At 38.7% G+C, this 15,960-nt stretch overlaps 1 protein-coding gene across 1 annotated transcript in view; it reads right to left on the bottom strand.

The window, feature by feature from the left end:
• LOC117404048 (phospholipid phosphatase 3) overlaps nt 1-14,696 on the bottom strand; it is a 37,071-nt gene extending 22,375 nt beyond the window's left edge. The window contains exon 1 of the mRNA XM_034006699.3: nt 14,085-14,696. Within this exon, the coding sequence (XP_033862590.1) occupies nt 14,085-14,226 (142 nt within the window). The 5' untranslated portion in view covers nt 14,227-14,696. The remainder of the gene's footprint in view (nt 1-14,084) is intronic.
• Between the last annotated feature and the right edge of the window lie 1,264 nt (nt 14,697-15,960).

Genomic DNA, 15,960 nt, shown 5'->3' with positions numbered 1-15,960 from the left:
AATGAGGAACTCAATGAAATAACGATGGGTTTTCACACTGAAAACTGTAGTGCCCTAGAGTGACAGCACAGGCAACAAAGTGAGCGAATCAAAGTGCACCCTGTCCCTTTAAGATTCAAATAAAGGCTAATTCCAACTTCCATTACGAGACCTTCAGCAACAATGGAGTGCCCTGCAGTCGAACAATACGTGAAAGGGACGTTATAAAAAGGGTCCCAAGCAGCCCGAGGGAATGGCAGCCCCTTTCTCCGCATTGTGATTTCTTTTTACAAAAGCCCCACTGTTCTGTCCCACTCCCCTGCGAACAGAAGCCACAATGCCAGGGAACGCGGTTTCATTCTATCCGTCTATGGCATTGCCATGAGAGCTGCCTGGTATGTTAAGATTTCTTCAAAGGGGAAAACAACAAGCGTCTTTGTGTAATTCACAGAAACAAAACACACACACAAAGTGATTCTGCAATTCAAGGCTTTTAGGCTGTAGCATTTTGAGGAGTGGGAAGTGCGTGTGTGCGTAAGGAGTGGGGGGGGGGGGGGGGTTAAAAATAGGGAGGCTCAACTAGGCAGCCCTTTATACAAGCAATGGATTACACCATTCCAAAAATCTGTGACACCCGATTTAAATTGTTGTTTGTAAACTAGAAGAATACAAATATATAACTTAAGTATAATTTATAAGTTGCTTAAGGCATTTGGATAAATAATCAACTGCACACTTGTGTTGAGACTGTGGTATTTATTGCAACAAACATGGAGTCGGAGAACTACATGCGCAAGAAAAACTTCTAAAATCAGCGCAAACAGAAAGCAATGACAGCCAGCTGGTTGCCATGATGAAGTCCAGACCTAATAGCTGAAATGTTGGCTGGGTTTGTGTTTTTGTGAATTATCCTCTGTGCTTCAATTAAATCAGTCCCCTCACGCCTGCTGTTATGAAATATACACATAATGCAAGTGCCATAATTAGAGCTGAACCAACCCTAATGTAGTAAACACGCGTGTTAAACCAAATATTTTTAAAGGGAAAAAGCATGGGGCTCATTTTACTCAAGCAGCTTGGATTTTCTTTGCATAAACAAGATCATGTACAGCTCATTTCAAAATAGGCAACACTAAAGAAATGAGCTCTTGCATAGCAACAAAACAACAAGACTAGACTGGGTGGACTCAACAGTCAATGCATTTACATTATAAAATTACTATATTTGCTTATCAGCCTCCCGAATGCAATTGACTCTTTGTCAGACAGTGAAGCATGTTTTTCTTAATCACGATTAAAGTTTATTTTCAAAAGCAGCGGAGTGCCCCGCTCGTTAGATGGTCATGCCTCTTGAAAATGCTGAATACTAAAAGTGATACACTTCAAAACACAAAAAATCGGGGAAATTAAGTTTGATTTTGGCAGAAGTTTATCTTGTGGAGTTGGAACTCGGCTGAGGCTGTGCGTGTGGTTCTGTGATAAAATGCAAACCAGGTTCTTGCACAATGCAACTGTCGGGTGTGCAGGGGACTGGGAACCAGCACAGCCCTCTTTCACAGGCCAGACCTGTGACCTCACTTCCTGTCTCTACCTTCAAACGGGACTGACCAAGGAGCATGGTGGGGTACCTGATAAATAAACAAACAAACAGCTCTCTAGGAGGAGTCATTTTACATTGCCAGCACAGTTTTTCAGTCCTAGTAACCTGGTCTCAGAGGCACATTTTCATAACCACGTCCCGAATATTAATCTCGCTCAGAGCAGCGCACAACCACCAGATGGGGCTGTGTTGCATGTTGTGGTGGTGTTGGGGGGGGCGGGTAATTAGGGGTTACCCATTCCCAAGAGGTATTTCACAATGCAGGAGTCACTAGTTCCATCTTGGTATGCAATGTTACTGGAGCATGTGAACCGAGAAACCCTTCAGAGAGTAAACAGCCAAAACAAATATCCTTCAGACCAAAGAATGCCCCATTATCAGCAAACAGTACTTTTTCTACTGTTTTAGTTTACACTAAAGCCTTAAATCAAGGGGGGGGGGGATAAACTGAAACAAAAAGAAAAGAAGAGAATAGAATATTTATTCTGGGACTTTTCTGGAATTCAAATTTCAAGCTAGGTGACTGTGTTTTAGTTTAGCATTTGGTTTTCCATGTTTGTGTCTCTGGGTGCTTTTCTTGTAACACCCTGTTAGGATATCCTCTTTTTATTCTTCCTTCTTTGACACTTTCTCCAGAAGAAAAGAAAAAAAACACACACACAAAACAAAAAACAGTGCGATGGAAACATGGCATTCTGAACTCTGACAGTCTATTAACCCAGACATCCTTCTCACATCCCTGCCCGACAGCACAATGACTGATTAATCAGGTCATGGATCAAACGGTGACCTCACAGGCCTTCAGAAGGAAAAGGCCATGAACATGACCAGATGTGCAGGTCCTCCACAGAGGTGCACTAAGCCCGAGAAACTCTGTTCAAGTCTCTCCCTTTCCGTGACCCTTCAGTGTGAGTTTACTTTTAACCCTTTCTCTTTTCTCCAAGCAACCCGCTTCCCAACAGGACGCCTTCCCAAAGCTAACAGCCTTGACCAGAGTGCAAGTGACCACCACGCCACTATCCATATGACCTTTCACCTTTCAGCTGCACAGAAACAATGAGCAATAAATGGCCACTCTTTGTCTACCCGTCCCACTGCAGGCTGTGCGTTCACACACACGTTCTGTTCCGAGCTGTTATTTCAGCTCTGTACTGTACCTGTATATGGGTGCAGTGATCTCAGCTCCTCTAAAGCTAGCAGGGCAGGTTCAGCTGCTCATGTGACCTGAATCTGGTAACTGAGACCCTCACTTGTAACACAGATCAAAAGCCTGCCTGTCAGTTACTGGGAATGGAGAGAACAAACACACAGAAGGGCTGGCATTTTGTTGGAATGTGCTTAACTGCAACATTGTGTGTTTGTGAAAGACATGAAGGGCCTCTGTCTTAGCAGTTTATTTCTGTTGTTTTCTACATTAAATTAAAAACACTTCAACCTTTTTTCCCCCCAGTGATTATGACATTTCCCAGAGCTGCTTCTTAAATCCAATTCAACTGATTTTCATAAACAAAAAATAAATGTAAAAAAATGTAAATATTTAAATAAATAAATAAATAAATAAATAAATAAATAAATAAAATATTTATTTAAAAAATTTGTTTTTATGTAGTTTTTTTCTTTATCATCATTAAATTACATTAAATCAATGGCAATCTTTGTATTAGACTAGTTCCCAGTGTCTGCTGCTGAGAAGCACTAGGATTTTTTTGTTGTTGTAAATTGGCAGTGTGCCAAAAAGTTTCTCGATTTTGCTTATTGTTAAGCATACCAACAGAACAAAAGGGAGACTATGGGAATGGAAGCTGGGAAATGTACATTAATTAGTAAACTTCACAGACTTCACAGCGAGGAGAAGGGACACGTGGTAATTATCACATCACCAGGACGCCTAGTCCTGACAAGGAAGGTGGTGCAGATTGAGACGTCTGCATCTTCTTGTGTCACATTCCGCATGTCGGAGAGACAGGCTCAGTGGGAAGATTAGCATGAGGAATCCATGTTGCGATCATAGGAGAGGGGATGATAACTTCTACATCCAAACCCACAGATTAGTGCTGCTATGGCCTGACCTCTCACCTCTCTGCTGAAAGTGGGTAGGTTTTAAGGAACTCCATTAAAAAGATAATTCTTTACTCAGTGGGACAGAGCGCTGGACTGATGTGACATGCTGGTCTCTGCGGCCTTTTAAACCTGATGTTTACACCACCTTCACTGGAATTTGCCCATCACAGGAAACCAGTGCTTGTGTGACAGAATGCTAAGATGACCCTCCTCACAGGCAGGACAAAGCATGGCTTGGTTGAAGCATAACCACTAAAAGCACCGAATCAGATAAACACACGAGCAAGAAGGAAGGCTGAGCTGTATCACTGGTACACCAGCAAGAGAATTCTGCCGCCAAAGATTAATTCCCACAAACAGAATCTTAAAAACCATTATAAACGGGTGTGTCTACACTGGCTAGATCTGAAATGCCTCTGTGTCTATTGATTTTATTAGCTGGCTGAGCCAGGGGTATGGTTAGGAGCTGTGGTTTTGTTTCTTATAAATCACATATGAAAAATCAATGGTAAGGATTTGTCAGAATTTCATTACATCTTATTTCATTACATCTATCTTATGCTTATACTATTTCATGTATTATGTTACTATCATGTATCATGCACTTTCCACTGTATTTAATGTATTATGCTTTTTTGTTTGTTTTGTTTTACTGTGTATCATGTATTCTGTATTTCTCTGTATTTAAAGTATTATGGATTTTCTTGTTGTTACTGCATCTTGTAAAGCGCTTTGTGATGGTGGTCCACTATGAAAGGCGTTATATAAAATAAAGATTGATTGATTGTAATCTGCCAAGTGTTTTAACCTGTAGTATTTTGTACTTAATCATATCCTGATGTAACTATCACTATTTAATCATATCCTGATGTAACTTTCACTATTATCTGCTGTATTATTGAATTGTGGTTTGTCACACTTGAAAAAATTATTGTATTTCTTGCTCTTATTGTATGACTTGTATTGTAACACTTGAATGTATTTGTATTTGCTTGCGATTGTAAGTCGCCCTGGATAAGGGCGTCTGCTAAGAAATAAATAATAATAATTGAGTCTAAATGGCATTCCATGCATAGAACACACCGCATTTAGTTTCTGAGTCCAATCTTTGTTTCTTGTGATTTATAATAAGTTCACACATTGTGTGTAGGGTGTCTCCGGTTTCTCATGTCATACAGTATAAGCAGACAGCCCAAACTGCACCACGTGTTACCTTGCATTGAGTTAGCAATCCTAACCTCGAGTTATGTAACACAGTCTTTTACAGTTGCCAATTTTGTGCACTTCTCCCTGTCCAGTCATCCCTCCACTTACAGACAGCGCCCCAAGGCAATGTAATGTCAACCAGTCCCGTGCAGATAGCTTTGTCTAAAAAAGCTGCTGATGTCAGCAGGCTGGTGGGAGGCAGCCAATCCCTTCCTTTTTGATTCTCTCAATACATTAAACAGGATACAGGGCCAGTCCAGTCATGAAAACATTTGCTTACTATGAGATTTTTCTTTTTTTTTTTTTTTTTTTTTAATAGAAATAAAAAAAGTAGCCACCCGTTCACAAACTTCCCCTATAGGTGGTTGTGTTGATTTAATGACACAGCGTCGTACAATTTTATCTACACAATCTATCCACATGCATTCCCTTTAGTTAGATCTAGAGTGCTGCTTGCTCTTTTAGGCACAGTATCACACAGAGGATTAATACTGATCCTTTTTTAAATGTTTGCCAAGTCATAATGCTAATGAATGCTGCAACCAACAGAATTGGACTGCCTAAGAACTGTTATATAGATTTTAGTAGATACAAAAGTTCTACCAAAGAATTTGATGCACTACCTATGAAACTTTCTGGTCTTACAGTAGTTCAAACAGAGCAGAAATTCAATACTCGTGAAACTCCCTCTCTTAGTCCACAAGCAATGTAAAATAGAAGGTTTTTTTTTAGGATAACAATGGTGTAATTTGTTGGATAAAGTACCGTATGTTTAGGGGATATTAAGAATGTGTGTTTTAAAGTGTCAAGCAGCATTTGCTTCAAAGAGTTCAGTCCTTGTTGCACCTCATTTGTGATTCTTGCCTAATCCCTCTAGACCCCATTAAAAGAGGAGATTTGCTTTTCCCGAACACCTTTTTCCAATTTTACAGCTCAGATAAAAGAGCCAAAAGAAAAACTAACAACTCAAATACTGCCCCCCACCCCCCTCCCCCTCCAAAAAAAAGTATTTATAAACCCATTAAATACAAAATGTATTTTTCTTTGAAAATAAATCACAACACAAGCTGTATTTATGTCATTTCATACATTATATTTAGACTTAACTTTTGCGGTTAACAAAACCAGAGTATGTTATCATAACAACAGAGTTAAAGAGAAAATTGAAATAACAGGTAAGATGCCAGTTAAAAATGATGCTCCAAATAAATGACAAAGTAGCCTGTCCTCAGATGAGGACGATGGCACTGAGTGGGCACTGAGTGAAGGGGTGAGATGTGTACAGTCTATTGCAACTTTTACTACTGTGAGGAACAGCTGGCAGCCTCCTCGGTTATATGGTCTTTCCCACTTAATGTGCCAAAGGGTTCATGACCCTGAAACTAATTATTCTGGGACAGCATGCAATTCTGTCTGTGTGTGGCTGGAGATTAAAACCCTACTTTGTCTTAACAATATTATTAATAATAATAATAATAATAATAATAATAATAATAATAATAATAAATCATTTCTTTATTTACTGTTTTAAGAAAGTTTTCAGCACACACACACACACACACACACACACACACACACACACACACACACACACAGACACACACGCATGTAAGAAATCCCCTTCAATTGAAACTCTTTGTTCTTCAGCTGCTAAATCTGTAAAGCCACAAAAAAACATACATCTAAAAAGAAGGACAATTCTCAAGCAAGCACTTTGCTTTTCAAAAAAAAATAATTATCTTGGTCAGCCCATCCAAAACAAATGCCTCAGATCTTTCATACAAAGCAGTTGCAATTGTCTACTTAAAATGCTTCGAGTGATTTGTGAAAATCAGTTACAACTGCCAACGCACTACAGGCTTTGTGGGTAGAATTACAATTAGGGTTTAAGAAAAATAAATAAATAAATAAAACAGCAATTGTGAGCAACTGTTAAAGATGCTTTGTATCCAGATACAGATCTGTACAGAAAAACAGCTCTCTTCTACAACTGCAAGACAACTAGACAGAGATGCTGTACCATGGCAAGAAGAGCTGCTACTTCACCTGCCCTATCAAGTGATAAAAAACACAGTATGCCTTCTTGGGCTGTATTGCCTTCTTGGGATGACAAACTAGTTTTTCAAAGCGTATGTTTCTAGTACCTAAATACTATGGCTGCATCCGTCAATTTATAAATGGGAACCATGTATTGTAACGTCTATAGGAAACAAACAAACATCAGATACAATTATTAAAAACATGGAAATCAAGCAATTGCAAAGCTGGGACACTAGCTGCATCTGGGATGTCCCAAATGTTGGGTAAACTAGGGCCACAGCTCCTGAATCTTGTAGATTGTTGAGATGAAATAATCCACAGCGTTTTATATTCTTGACTGGCTGCAAAACGTGATTGTGCAAACAGCTAAGTGAATGGACAGTGCGAACAGGTGGTGCTTTAAAACACTGGTTTAGAAGAAAAAGTAAAGATTGTAGTGATTATGTTTGTGACGGTGGAAACGAAAGTGGCCACTTCCTTTTTTGTGGTAACTCCCTTTTACCACAACTTAGCCAGAAGTGCATGAAGGATGATGATTGATGTTGCTTATTGCCACTATAAGGGGGTGCACCCAGGGGCCTCTAAACCAAAAAGAAGAACTTTGCTTTAATTAAAGTGACTGATGTAAAGAAGGGATGTCCTGCCTTCACTTTAGCTTGGGTCTGCTGACAAGGTGCAGAGCCCATTGGTAAACTAATAAAGAATCATTACATGGGCTGGGAAGGACAATCACCACCTTCACCCTTTAACATACAACTTTTTTTTCAGCTTCTGCTGATATGATAAAGCAGACATTTCACTGCCAAGAAGTGCTAAAGCAGAAAATAAATATATACACAGGTTAAGACAAAAGCCACACGTGAATAAGCCTTTGTCTGTAGCTGATGCTTTCGTTAATGTGAATCATGCTTGTAATATAGAGAAAAAAGAATGTTTAGATTTCTTAATTTAACAGAGACACACATGTCCTTTCTTGAGGTTACCTATAAAACTTGTTGGAATGAACAGGCTCTGATCTTCCTAGTTACAGTCAGTTTTTATTGCACCACATGCAAAAGCACATTGTGTTGTGTGCTGTATCCAGGGCAATGGCACTGTATATTGAGCGGGTTGCAAATGCCATGCAAGAAACACTCTAATAAAAGGTTTTGAGTGATAAGCAATGGCTGCTCTGAAATTAATATATCTGAGCTAAAGGCAGAGCAACATGGGGGCTATTTTCACATGCTAACGTAGGTAATTCGCTGTCTGTGACGACACAAAAGAATCAATTGTGTACATTGATGTGCTTCTAACTGTCCTCAGAGTTATTGTTCAGGGGACTGAATTCCACCGCTGTGATCCCAAAGGGGTGAGACAGTTTACTAATTTAAGGGGTGCTGAGTCAAGTCCTGTCAGAAAGCAGGGTGTGGGGGAATCACACTGTCAAAGCATCTGTAATGGGTTATCTTTAGCTTGCAGCATTTCATCAACTAACACCAGGAAACTAATTCTTCTGTCATGGTGTACCTTTAGTTTCATTGAGATCGCTGATAGTCAAGAGGAAGGTATCCAGGGTCTGCCGATTTCACTTTAGCCACACTGCTTTGCTCATGGTGTACTGAACCCTGTTCTGGACACAAACTTTCAGACCATGCTGTCGAGTCGGCTTGTGGTTTTTGCAAGCAAAGGCAAAAAAGGGCAATGATTCGTTTTGCAGTCCGGCCGATCAATTTCATTCCACTTCCTTTAAGGTCAAGTCTGGGTTTTTAGCAGATTTTTCTCCAAATGTAAAGATTTCTCTGGGTCTTTATTGTCATGTTTTTTTTTTTCTCTCCAGATACATCTGCACCACTAGCCTCATGTTTCTGTGGCTGAAAGGGGTTACTGTCCACAGGTCAATGGTGTGGGCAACAAAATAAATAAATCTAGGAGTAAAATTGAGTTGTTGACAGGTGGCTAGAGGTCAACTAGGAGGGAATTCCATAGACACAGGGAAAACAACCGATTTAACCATGTTAAAAAAGTTAAGTTAAAGTTAAAAGAAAGTTAAAGTTAAAAGAAATTGCAACATATCCCTAAAGAGCAGTTATTTATTTGTGTTATAAATAGGAGATAAAGCACGCTGCTACATTTACTTTCCATGACATTCACATTGGTTACAAGTTTTGAGTGCATTTCAATTTCTAAAACCTTGAGAGGGTTATCAACCTTTTTTTTTTAAAACAAGCTATTTTTTTAGTGTGTGGTGTATAGAGTTTTTTTAAAAGGCACAATGGAAACAATTGATTTGAAATGAAATCTAAAATCAAGAAACCCATGCATTCAAAGGATACCTGATGTATTTTAAAACAGCAAAGTTTTGTACCGTGGTCAGGTCGATTAGCTGTGCTAAGAACATGTGGTCCTGGAACACCACTTATGTCACCTGTAACATTTCCTTGGTATCTAGACACGCTCATTCTCAACAGTATTCAGAATCCTGAACATACCAGTATCTAGTAAGGTTAAAATAAACAGAGAGGTAAACCTTACAGACCAGCAGAACAGGAAACACATACTGTAAATGCCTTTTTAATTAGAATGTTAAGTAAAGCTTCTTACCTCGTAAAACACTGTAGGTATGTAATTTAGTCATGTTCTAACCAACCTCAAAACCAAAGGCTTTTTAAACCAGCACGCTGCTTATGAAGTGCATGTGAGTCCCCATGTGTTACGGAAGGAGCACACAGCACTACTGTGCATCAACACGCATTATCATAAAGAAACCTAGCCGTTAAAACTAGCTGTACATTCCCATAAAACAAGAGAGCACGGCCCCTCCAGCACTGTTTACATGTCCTGGTATTGGGAGTATTAGTTTGCAAAGCTGTGCAGGAACCACTCTGCTGTACAGAGCCGTGCTCAACAGGTTTCAGAGATTTCTGCTGCAATTTTACAGCAGCCTTTTGTCATGGAATCTAACTGGACGGTGTGGACAGTGTAGTCAGAATTAGGTCTAATTTAAATAACGTGCACAGCACATAAGCTTATTCGGATGTTAATGCTATAAGTGGTGTGTGTAATAATAATAATAATAATAATAATAATAATAATAATAATAATAATAATAATAATAATAAAACATCTTTAAAGAGGCTGTGGTTTTGTGCAGCACTGTGTAGATATGGCAATATCGGATCTCAGTTTTATACAGCGTTTTGACCACCCAAGCCTCCTAAAATATGAAGCAGTTCATTTCAATTGCAGCAGAACAAGGTCTTGTTTATAGTAGCTGGAGGCTTGATATCAACATTTTCCTCAGCCATCAGACCACTAAATCTGCAGATGTCAATGCCAAGGTGTATAAATCAAGCGCTTAAGGGTCTATAAACCTATTAAAGCCTTTGAATTCCTCCTTGAAGAAAGTTGTATCGGATCACAGTCCGAGCAATTATCCAGCAATTAAGCGAGGGTGCAGTGGAAATAGGCTCACCAATAAAGTTTCACATTTCTGACCAAACTTGGCCACACCTCAGTCCAGGCCGAGACGTTGTTTTTGTTTTTACCTACAGTATACCAGCCTTTCCTGAAATACCTCCTTTAAAATTATCCCAGCTGTCACATCAAGAGGGGTCCCTGGCCACTGGAATTGAGGAATGTCAGAAATGTGGGAAAAATTTATAGAATGGGGCTGCGAAAGCAACAGTAACACTTCTGAGCACAGCTTAAAATGAGAAAGTGTTTTCTGAGAGCTGCTAGACAACCAGGAAACCGAATTAAATTTAAAACATTTCAAAAAAACTTTTACCAGGACAATAATTTAACTGAAAAAAATATGAAGAATTAAACCACTAAGTAGCCTAAACTTCATACACAGAAAAAAAGTACAGTTCCTTATAATCTCCAAATTGCAGTTGGGTAAATAAGCATTGAAAGCCTCTTAAGGATTAGTTCATTAATACTGCAAACTGCATTGGAAATACCCTTTTTAAAAGATACTACTGACCATAGGCACATTTGTCTTACTATGTTTATTGCTACTACTTTATAACTGTTGCTTTAGCTAACTAATTAAAGGGGTTTGTAACCGATGTTTCATTTTATTTTATTTAAAATCCCTCTCCTGACAGAGTTAGTTATTAGAATTATTAGAATCTTGTGCCTATTTCATTCTGGAACATATTAAACTTGGGTACAATACTCACATTTGAACCAATAAAATGTTGCTAAGCATCACCCTTGGACTCTATTTTTACTGCCGGCATGATGTCCAAGGGGTGGGGTGGTGTGGGGGGCAGCACAAACCTGAGGTTTGTATAGACAGGGCAAACGGGTGATATATTCCTGTAAACAAACTATACAACTGGAACACAACAACTCTGACCTGCTTTCAAGATCCAGTTCAAGCTTGAATGAGTTACTGTTGCTTTTGTGTTGCGGGAGAAAGAAGCGAACACAATGATCCTGTAGGTGAAAGGCATTAGTGGAGCTGGAGTAGTAACTCAACCCCAGCGATCAGCTTTCCGAGGTAATAAACATCTAACAGATCCCGGTGTCAGAAATCCTCCCAGCAGGAGGAGCCGGCTACCCAGAGCAAACACTAAAATGAACTGTGCTGGGTCTGCTGGTGACCCCGTCGTCATCAACAGAGATCAAAGACAACACCCAATAATGAGGTTTGGAGGGCAGAGACCACTTTCATTACAGCAGTGGTTCCCAGCCTCTTCCGTGGTAGCGAGCAACCACCTTCTTACACGGACCACTGCCACTTTGAGATCAAATGTATTGGTACGTCATATATGTATGCAGGTGCACTGTGTTGGAAGTATTTCAGGGACCCTCAGGATCCTCTGCTTTACAACACCAAGATCAGATTTAAATAATGGGCTGCACAGTAAGACACAAGTGAAGGAGTTACTGGAAGTTCACAATACAGTCATTTGAAAGAAGTGTTTTTGTTGGGGTCGTACCCCCCCCCCCCAGTAAACGTCAATGGTCAGGTTAGCTAAAATAACTTCCACAGCTTCAAAGTGGTAGTTGCTGTACACACTAGAAGCAGTAATAGAAGCATCTATTGTGAATATCATCCGGAAAGGGTGAAGTCATATGTATTTTCAGTTGTATTGATGGAGAAACAACAGAGAATACATATGACTTCACTCTTTCTGAATAAATTGTTTGCATGTGTGTTTTACTTTAAGTATTCATATAATCGCCTCGTTAAAGGACAGTACGAGGGATATACTGGATCAGTAAATACGTTTTTAAACGGTTTATTATAAAAAATGGTATTCAATGCATCTGTAATAGTTGCTTCTTTTTTTTATTCTACTGGACAACAGAATAACTAGAAATGACCTGCACACGATTCATTAGGGCTCTGATAAATGTAACATTTTTGTGTTTTGGCATCAAAAGAAAAACATAGGGTTAAGTATCTAAAAGAATACTCTGTTGATTAAGAGAACCCCTCAACAGCCTGTCTTCATCCCTCCTACCCCATTCGCAGAAGAACATAAACAAGAATTTGCAAAGCTGTGCCTCACGAAATCTCTGCAGCAGGTAATCAGAAGCAGCTGCAAAGACCATTCAAAACATCGTGGACTAGGAATCCGGTTCCCAGCACAGAGGGAACCAAAATCAAACGCTGCCGGCCACATTGTGGGTTTTTTTGTTTGTACCCAAGTTGTGTGCTTTGTTTCCAATAAATACCACAACAGAAAGCATGATTTGCATCTCTTGGGCTGAGAAGGACATGCCACCGGGAACACATGCTAATTTACTAAAAAAGCAACTTTTTAACATTGCATAAAAAAATAAGTTTGACCAAGAATGGGGGGGGGGGGGGGGGGGTGACTTAATTTCCTTGTAATGAATCTATTTATTTTTTTAAACTAAATGTTATAAACCTGACAAACACACTTAACATCAAGTGTGACAGGACCAATATAGATATGCCATTCACAAGTGGCTGACTGGCAATTGAATTAAAGTATTCACATCACAGTTACTTCCCAGGGAAATGACATTATTCTCAGTATGTGCCTGCACTTGATGATGCCTGGGGTTCTAACACAGAAAAGTCTGAGACAGAATGTCTATGATGATACGTATCATGTTGTTTTTATAAAAGCAGTCACTCCTTAAAGTTCTCTACAATTTAATCATGAGCTTGCATTAACCGCATTTCTAAATGACTATTATAAAGACATATTCCTCACTTAATGATTATATTAAATGATTATTTATTATTTTGCCTGCACATACTAAGTTGCTTTTTTTAAATTATTATTATTCATCAAGTAAAACCTGCAGATCTCCGCAGTTAGAGATACCGGTACCGGTGCTTAAAAAAAACAAAAAAAAACCTATTTTCTTGTCTTGTCTTTATAGAGACATGAAATCCTTCTTCAAACAGCGTGTAAGCCGCCAGTGTGATGCAATTACATACTGTTAGCATTAACCCAGTGCTTGCCAAAGCGCGCTGTCAAAATACTGGGCGGAGATGGTACTCAGCAGACTCCGCGTTAGATTAAGAACTTTAGCCGACGTAAATGTGCCCTTTTGACCCGATCAAAACTACAGTAATCAACTTCCAGGTATTAAGTTAAATTGCTGAAACCTGCACCGCCAAGGATGAACTGCGAGTTTCTCGAATTTCAAAAAAATGTAACATGGGAATCTCAATGTCTCTACTGTCAGCAAACGTGTTAAATGATGATTTATTGCTATTATCTCGCCAAAAGTTCACCCCTGTCAAATTGTTATTATTGTAACAAAGCATGCACCAGTGTACAGCTGCACCAACAGACGCGGTTCTGCGCTGCAACCAGGTATTGTAATACTGGAACAAGGGAAGTTCAGCGCTCTCGGACAAATTGTTCATGCGAATGTAATTATATCAGAAATCCGTGATGTGGCATGGAATTGGATCGATAGAGTTACTGCTACACATCTTTAGCTGCAAGAGCAAAAATGAACGCTTCCACAGAATACCCCATATTTCTGAACAAGAATACACTGTGGCATTGATTAAACTCGTATATAACATAACAATAATTAAAAAAAAAAAAAAATTAATTAAATTAAGAAATTCAAAAAACAAACATCTGTACGCAGTTTATTTATAAAAAATAAAGCATTTTAGAAAATGACCGCATCTTGTTGGTTGTTCCTGACCGTTTAATGACACGCACAATAATGGGAAACAACGTTGCATTTGTAGTACTTTACTCACCCAGAATCAAACAGAAGAGATCGAGGCACACCAGCATGCCCTTCTTGCTGTTGTCTTTCCCGTTATTGTTGTTGTTTAATGTCGGATTTCCACCTTTTCTGGTCTCTGGAGGCATTGTTTTGTCGTACTTGTAGTTTTGCATTTAAAAACGTTTTTAGGCTTTTTTGCTGTTGTTTTTATCCGGGATAAAACCAAAATGTAGCGGCGAGCGTGCCCCTCTTTTACAGCAAACAAAACAACAGCAACACAAAACGCGTGTGTGTTAAGAGGAACAAAGCAAAAACGTTGTTTCTCTTTGTTGTCGAGCACAGGATACTTCTGTAAATGTTCACTCCAGTGAAACTCCCGACTTGTTTCCCAGTCTTGTTAAAACTCCCGTTAGAGTATTACTTTTTCTTTAAAAAAAAAAAAAAAGTCAGCTTAGTTAAACTTGTTGCTGTGCCGTTCTTTTTATCGTTGTAGGTGTGCTTGGCTTTTACAAAACAAAACAAAACAAAAAAATCCGGGGCTTGTTTAGCTTTAAGTGAATGGGTGCTGAAAACGACTTTTTGATAGTGAAGGAAGGCATGTACTTGACTGCAGCGCCTCTGGTTGTGTTTGCAGTGCGCCTTGCTCCTCCTGTTTTATGAATCCTTCCTCTTCTCCTCCTCCCCCAAGTCGGGTTCAGCCCCCATTTTTTCCGGGAAGGTTTTATATATTATTTCAACGCAAGGAGCACGCTCAGGGTAGCTTTGACAGAGCAGAGTAAAGGAATATCGCCTGGAAAGTGTCCTGAGAGCATCAAATGATTCTCAACTCTACGAAATCAAGCCACTCTGTCCCTAACCCAACCCCAACCCTAACCTTAAACAACCCGTGCTCTAAAACCTAACCTCAAACCCACTACCTAACCCTAAACCTAACCGTTAAGCATCATCTGATGCCCTAAGACACTTTCTAGGGGATATTTCTGTGTGCTGCCTTTGACAGACAGACACACAGTTCAATACAAAAGTTAAATAATAGGCGTGCACACCCTCCTCTCCGCACACTCTTTTTTGGGGGATGATCTCTAACGAAGCTGTACTTTACATTTTGTTGAAAGTAACACTCCCTAAAATAATACTACTTTTATTACTGCACTGTAAATATGAATGAATAATAACAGGCATTGCAACATTTAATTCATTATTATTATTATTATTATTATTATTATTATTATTATTATTATTATTATTATTATTATTATTATTATTTCGTTTGAAATTTTAGAATGTGTTGTTCATATTCAGGTACCAACCAAAAGGCATTTTATTCCACATTATCAAATATGAATATATTGTATATGTTAATAATTGATTTATTATTATTTATAAATTGATTTTGCAATATTTTCAAATAATGTATTCATATTTAAAATGTATAAACAAGCTGATATCATGAATACATTCATTATGAATACATTTAAATGTAATAATGGTTGAATAAATACATTTTGGGCACCCTATACATATTTCACATTATAGAATAATAATGTAAGTTCATTTTGCAAAGCCCAGCTGTGGTTAAATCTGCTGCATGCTCATACTCTGAGAATAACATCCCAAGTTACTATTAAATCAAGTTAACCACATAAAACAACTGAGACTGAAATGCATTCTTGCTAAACGCTGTTGTCTCTGCACACACATTAGTTCAAGTTTTATTTAAACTGTTTTTTTTTTTAGAACACGTAATCAATATTTACAGTCTTCTGTTTTTACTTTGAACAATTGATCTAATAACAATTTGAATTACTTTTCAGAAAACGTGTTGTTAGCGTGTTACCGCATTAAATTGACCATCTTTGAAAAAACATTGAGAAGTAATAACGCGCACGGAGTGTTGAAAATCAACC

The sequence above is a fragment of the Acipenser ruthenus genome, chromosome 10, assembly GCF_902713425.1.
Source record: "Acipenser ruthenus chromosome 10, fAciRut3.2 maternal haplotype, whole genome shotgun sequence".
Taxonomy (NCBI): domain Eukaryota; kingdom Metazoa; phylum Chordata; class Actinopteri; order Acipenseriformes; family Acipenseridae; genus Acipenser; species Acipenser ruthenus.
This window is presented reverse-complemented; position numbering and strand designations above follow the sequence as displayed.